The following is a 6240-nucleotide window of genomic DNA, read 5'->3' on the forward strand; positions in this document are numbered from 1 at the left end:
AATGTCTGCCTTCCTATGAACTCTGGGTATTTGTTGGAAACCAACAGACACCACCACCACCCACCCTACTCAGTGACAAGGGGCATCTTTTTCCTGGTGAAAAGTTCTGTGAGGGGAAGGTGACAGAGTTCTCGAGCTCGTTCCTTCAGTTCTGGGCACCGGTGTGCGGCGCCACTCCCCCCAGCCGCGGCAGAGCTGTCTGTGGAGTAGGCGGAGCGCGCACTGGCCACGGCGGGGGCCTTGAAGGCGGGTGCACCTGTCGAGTTGGAGAAGGTTGGTTCGCAGTAAACACTTCACCGGGTTGGTGTGATTCAATGGACTATCAGGTACCTTCCCAGCTCTTCCCCACTGCAGGCTTCGAGGGGCCGGGAACAGAACTTTCATGACATTTCCCTTCTCACGACTTCTCCGAAACCATGAGCCCCAGAGCACAATGATGAGGGAGAGGTCAGTAAGCCCCGTTTTTGAGGCCCGAAGCAGGTGCGGAGGGCAGGAGGAGGCGGGCAGAAAAGGGTGGAGGCACAAACATGCGGGAACTGCACGCTCTCAGCGGCCATCACGCTGCGGTGCCCAGGACCAGGCTCTTAAGTGCCTGGCAGTAGGTGGCGCGAATGGGGATATTCTCCGCGTGCCACGGGGCGCCCAAGATCGCCGCACCTCCTCTCCCTTCGAGCGCGTCTAGCCGCGCAACGTGCGGCAGCGCCCTCTAGCGGCCGCAGACGGCAGTGCTCCCAGGGATTGAGCGACCCAGCCGCGCTCGGGAGGGAAGCTACAGGAAAAGGCATCTCGCGAGAACAAGAGCCTTATTTGAACGCATGCGCGAACTAGATTAATCTCTTTCCTGTTACTGCGGCGTGGGGAACCATGAGGTGAGTGGCGCTGAGGGAGCCATCCACTCTCATCCGCGATCCCTGGCACCCTGGTGGGGAGGGAGACTTGCGGGCTGAATCGGGGGGTGGTCTTTGCCCCTGTTTCGCTAAGGGGCATTTTTCGCCAGGCGCCGCCCTGCAGTCACCGGCGTTCCAGTCCGCCCGCCGGGCCCGTCCCCCAGTAGGGTGTCTCTTTCTCGGGGCTTGCATCGTGGTCACACCCAAATCGCCGGATTTGGGGTCCGGAATCCCTTTGGGGTCCGTCTGCCTGCCCGAGGCTGCCGATCCGGGCTTTGCAGGTGCTGAGCGCTCGTCTTGCTTCTCTCTCGCAGCAGCAAAGTCTCCCGCGACACGCTGTACGAGGCGGTGCGGGAAGTCCTGCACGGGAACCAGCGCAAGCGCCGGAAGTAAGCCGGGGCTCGGCGGGGAGGGCAGCGGCGTGGGAAGCCGTGGGCGGCCGCCTGACTTTGGTGCCTTCTCTAAGGTTTTTGGAGACGGTGGAGCTGCAGATCAGCCTGAAGAACTATGACCCTCAGAAGGACAAACGCTTCTCGGGCACCGTCAGGTTGGCACCGCTCTGACCCCACCCAGCCCTCCGTGCCCCCCCCGTACCCCCCGCCACCCTCCAGGCTCCTGTTGAGCTTGAGGCGGGCGGGCACGGGCGGCACGGACGCGCCTGGGTAGTTCAGACCCCCTGCCCCGGGCAGGCGTGGCTGGACGGACCCCCACCCTGGGTCTTAAAACAAGAGGGGAGGCGTGGGGAGGCCTTGGCCGAGCCCGCCGGCTAGTTTGAGAAGCCAGACTAGCTGTTGGTGAATGTGGACGTTCTGGGTAAGGCTCCGTGGCTGCAGCGGTCCCAGACCCCTTCACCTGCTTTCGGACCCCCCAGACTGGGCTTGACCTGTTCTGTCCCTCAAAACGCAGGCTTAAGTCCACTCCCCGCCCCAAGTTCTCCGTATGTGTTTTGGGGGACCAGCAGCACTGTGATGAGGCCAAGGCAGTGGATATTCCGCACATGGACATTGAGGCGCTGAAGAAACTCAACAAGAATAAAAAACTAGTCAAGAAGCTGGGTGAGTGTGGCTTGGGGTGGTTCTGTATTCGGGCAGACAGTTGTCATGGGAGTGGCAGGCGACAGTACTGCCATCTGGATTTTAAAATGGTGGAAGAGGGTGCAGAGAATCATGATGGGAAGGATATGCTCTGGTGGGTTAACTTGAGTGATAGTTTTTAATCTTTTAAAGGTTCCTTTTTATATTTGCTTTGAGGGTTCTTTCTAAACAGGTGGCCTCCTCATTATGTTCTGAATTGGGATTTCTACTTAAAGCCCCCCCCCCCATCTTTGTCCTGTGTGGTGTGAGCATTTCAGGGATAGGAAAGCAGTACCTTGGTTGTCCTGTAACTAGAAAGTAGGCAGACGGGATTTGAACTCGAGGAATCTTAACCAGCGTGTGCATTTACTATTGGAACAAGGAGGATGGGTCAGCCTGGGTTTCTGACACCACGTTTCATGTTAATGTTAGGCCAGTAAAAGTCCAGGGAATAGAGATAAGCTGAATAAGGAGAGGAGTAAAAAGACTTGGTATGTGGAGAATTGGGGTAGAGTGTAGTGGTTGGAGGCCACTTTCGTGGTTGGATGACAGCTCTGGAGGTTGCCTTTGGGGGCGAGATGCTGAGCATCCAATGACTTCTTTTTACCAGCCAAGAAGTATGATGCCTTTTTGGCTTCAGAATCTCTGATCAAGCAGATCCCACGAATCCTTGGCCCAGGCCTGAATAAGGCTGGCAAGTTCCCTTCCTTGCTGACCCACAATGAGAACATGGTGGCCAAAGTGGACGAAGTGAAGTCCACCATCAAATTCCAGATGAAGAAGGTAAGGAGGTCTGACTGGGTTGCATAGGTTCAGCTGTGGTGATGGTGGCACCACCAGTCCTGAAGTTTATCCCCTCTCTAAATGGGAGCCCTGGTTTGCATTTCTGTGGATACTTAGGACATGTGACAGTCACCAAGCAGGATTGAAGCTTTTCACATAGGCCTGGTCTTCCTGGCCTGGGGTTAGGGGACAGAGTACTGTTGATTAGGGTCACTGGAGTGGGGGGATGGGCCTACAGATATGCCCACTCTGACTCTTCCATCTAGCCACCAGCCTGATTTGACTTGACTCTTCCCACAGGTGCTGTGTCTGGCAGTGGCTGTTGGCCACGTGAAGATGACAGATGATGAGCTTGTATACAATATCCACTTAGCTGTCAATTTCCTGGTGTCCTTGCTCAAGAAGAATTGGCAGAACGTCCGGGCCTTGTACATCAAGAGCACCATGGGCAAGCCCCAGCGCCTGTACTAAGGCACAGCTTAATAAACCTGAGCGCTACCATGACCTGTCTGCCTGTGTCCAGGGAGAGGGGGTGCTCTGTGCGCTGATGTTGCATGCCATAGCGCTGTGCTGGTGGCGGCAGTTTCTGGCACCCACTGATGGTTGGTCATGCTCTCCGTACTGCAAGCCAGGAAGTACATTTTATCTACCTTCAAAACCATGTAGTCTTATTATTTCGGTCTCTTGGTTACTTTATAACGTAACGTGATAGTGGGGCTGCTTACTAGGACTGGAGCTTTTCTGAACCTTGGGAAGGGCAGATCTCTAGGACTAGGGCTCCAGTCTGCAGTGCTCCCGCTGCGTACTAGTGGAAAGAGAGGGCTAGGACCTTCGCATTGAGGACACTGACTCAGTTCTCAGCAGCATGCTTAACCTATGGCCTGAAGTTGCTTCTGTCTACACCATGGTTTCTTTCTGTGGGCTTCTGTTTTGTCCTTCTAAGTTGTGCATTTGGGCCCTTGGTGGGGATCACAAGGAATGTTTCAGATGGAGATTGGGTTCCTAGATTCTTCAGATGGAAGTGGTCCACAACCGTGACTTCCTTGTCTGACCCCAAATTAAATAATCTGTTCAGGGTAGTAATTTACTCTGTGAGGTGCTTAGGAAAACACAAGTAGGAGACCTTGTAATTGCTCCTGTTTTCTAGGGGAGCTAAGTGAATGGGTAGAATGGGCTGTGGAAACTTCAGGCCCTCTGCTCTCCAGGTAGGTTCTGTTCCCTTCCTGACCTGAGGCACTTTACCTGTTGGGAGTTTTTGTTTAAGATTTTATTTGAGAAAGAATGAGCGGCAGGAGAGGGAGAAACAGACTTCCCACTGAGCAGGGAGCCCAGTGAGGGCTCAGTCGATCGGAACTTGAGCCACCCAGGCGCCTCTTCCCTGTTGGAGTTCTTTGCTCCATCACCCAGCACTGGGAAGTTGGTTTTTGGTATGGGAAATACCAGTGATTTGACTTGAATCTGCTTCATTTGACTTTGGTAAAGTAACAAGTCCATCCCTCCATCTTTTTAATACAGCTGAAGGGGTAGGGGCCTCTGACTCTTGATAGCTCTTGATTTTGGCTCAGGTAGTGAGATCGAGGCTCCATGCTGTGTGGAGTCCGCCTGGGAGTCTCCCCTGCTCACGTGCATACTGTAAAATAAACGGATGTTTTTAAAAAACAGCTGAAAGGCGAATCCAAAGCGTAAATAGAAGGTTCCTCAGAGCAAGTTTGAGCCGTAAACAACATACAAGATTTTCACCGAAGATCTTGGTTTTGTGTTTGACTTCTATTGTAGCTTTTAAGTTAGTGAGTTTGCTTACAGGTAAAATGGCTACGACCTAATCTTGAATGAGCCTTGAATTTGGGTTCTGAGGGTTAATCGGTGTAGTTTGCTCTTTCCTCTGGTCTAGTACTGTCGTATTAGGAGTGATAAAATGCCTAGGTTTGTCAGACAATGTTCCAGAGAGAGGGGGAAAAGCTGGCAAATAAAACTACAGGACCCAGTTTTATTGAAAACATTTATGCTGAGTTAAAGTGATGGAAGTTTACATATCAGAATGTTGGCCATGTTTAACTCAGGAAAGGGATTATCTGGGGTTTTCTGAAGGTCTATGATTGTAATCAGAGGGAAAAAATACTAAGGCAAGAAAAAAGGATATTTTGAGGACTATGGGAATGTAATCAGAAATGCCGTCTGCCGGACTTCAGTGTTGCTCTAGCCACTGAATACAGCAGGCCAGAGCCACGAGGCGGAAGCCTAAAACAAGTCCCCAAGTTGGCTAAGATGGGCCCCAGCGGCACCTCGCAGCCAATTCTGAGGGCCTCAGGCAGCGGATCTGAGCTGAAGACCAGAGAGACGTTTCTGTGCCACCAGCAGCGGCGCTGTGCTGCCAACAGCTGTGGAGCCATGGGTTTTAGAGGTGGTTTCTCATGACCTCACATGTATACTCAACTATTTACTGGGTGCAAGAAGACCCCCCTCATGATTGCCTGCGGGCGGAACCCCTCCCGCTCCCGAGTTTGAATCCCAGGGCTCCCGTTCAAGAGGCCCGTGAGCCTGCTGAGTGAGTCTCAAAACGGTTTTCCCACCTGAAAGTGCAGGTAATGGCACCTGTCTAAAAGACAGGAGGACCAAATTCAAAGCGTTTCATGCTTTGCGCGGTGCCAGCCCTAAGGGCTCAAACAGCAGTTGTAAAACGGCAGTGACGTGTAGGTGCAGACGGGCGCGTTCGGACCCCGGCACAGAAGGGATCTGCTTGTCTGGCTCAGCGGGGTTTAGGTGCTGATGAATGGGGAGAACAAGGTGGCTTCAAAGTTAGCCACGCCCTCCTGTTTGAAATGAGCCAAGGATTGAACATTTTTAATAGTTTTGGAAGCTTGGAGGGGGGAAGGTAGGTGGGTGTTTGGAAATACTTGGGAACTTGAGTCTTCCTGGATTATTGATTTGAGTCACCTGGATTTAAGTCACCCATTCCATCAAGCCTCACATCCTGGGGTAGGAGTCCTTAAAAACCCACTATATTAAGCAAACGCTGACTCCCTGCGCTCTGCTGGGCGGCGGGGAATCTAGGGCCGCGGCGCCTGCTCTCAGTTGGCCCACAGCGCCGCAGGGGAGCAGGCAGCAGAAGGGAAAGCAAAGGGGAAACACGTGTGGAGGCCGCTAGAGTCCCTTGCGAAGGAAGTTGGCTTTTCTAACCAAGTCCCAGCCTCTGGGATGATTAGTCTACAGCTTACTGTGCACGTGAGTTAGAATTCAGCGTTCAGCTATCTGGGGAGCCCCAGTTCTCAGGCATTTGTGGTACAGGGAAATGAAGAGCCCTTGTGAAACCTCAGAACGATTCCTAGGCCTTGACTGTGGACTCAACCCAAAAAATGGCATTCCTCCCTCTTCCCTGGGAGCATCAGAACAGGAGCAAGGACAGGAAAGACAGAACTACAGTCTTGGTCTTTGGGGTCCAGCCATCTTGGCCCTTCCTTATAGCTTCCCACAGAACCCTCAGCAGGGGGGAGCCACTT

At 53.1% G+C, this 6240-nt stretch overlaps 1 protein-coding gene across 1 annotated transcript; it reads left to right on the top strand.

Moving 5' to 3' along the window:
- The first annotated feature begins 736 nt into the window (after positions 1–736).
- On the top strand, positions 737–3247 carry RPL10A (ribosomal protein L10a). Its single transcript, XM_045772034.2, has 6 exons — positions 737–869; positions 1202–1276; positions 1354–1434; positions 1794–1942; positions 2571–2743; positions 3044–3247. Exons 1-6 carry the CDS (start codon positions 865–867, stop codon positions 3212–3214), a joined length of 654 nt encoding a protein of 217 aa, XP_045627990.1. The 5' UTR covers positions 737–864; the 3' UTR covers positions 3215–3247.
- The last annotated feature ends 2993 nt before the right edge of the window (positions 3248–6240 follow it).

Source organism: Ursus americanus, chromosome 32 (assembly GCF_024610735.1).
Source record: "Ursus americanus isolate L20-20 chromosome 32, mUrsAme1.1.p, whole genome shotgun sequence".
NCBI classification, from domain to species: domain Eukaryota; kingdom Metazoa; phylum Chordata; class Mammalia; order Carnivora; family Ursidae; genus Ursus; species Ursus americanus.

Bases quoted from the DNA above. Each gene is read 5' to 3' on its own strand.
- RPL10A (XM_045772034.2), top strand. The intron at 1,435-1,793 runs GTTGGCACCGCT...CTCAAAACGCAG, and splicing joins CGCTTCTCGGGCACCGTCAG to GCTTAAGTCCACTCCCCGCC. The intron at 2,744-3,043 runs GTAAGGAGGTCT...CTCTTCCCACAG, and splicing joins TCAAATTCCAGATGAAGAAG to GTGCTGTGTCTGGCAGTGGC.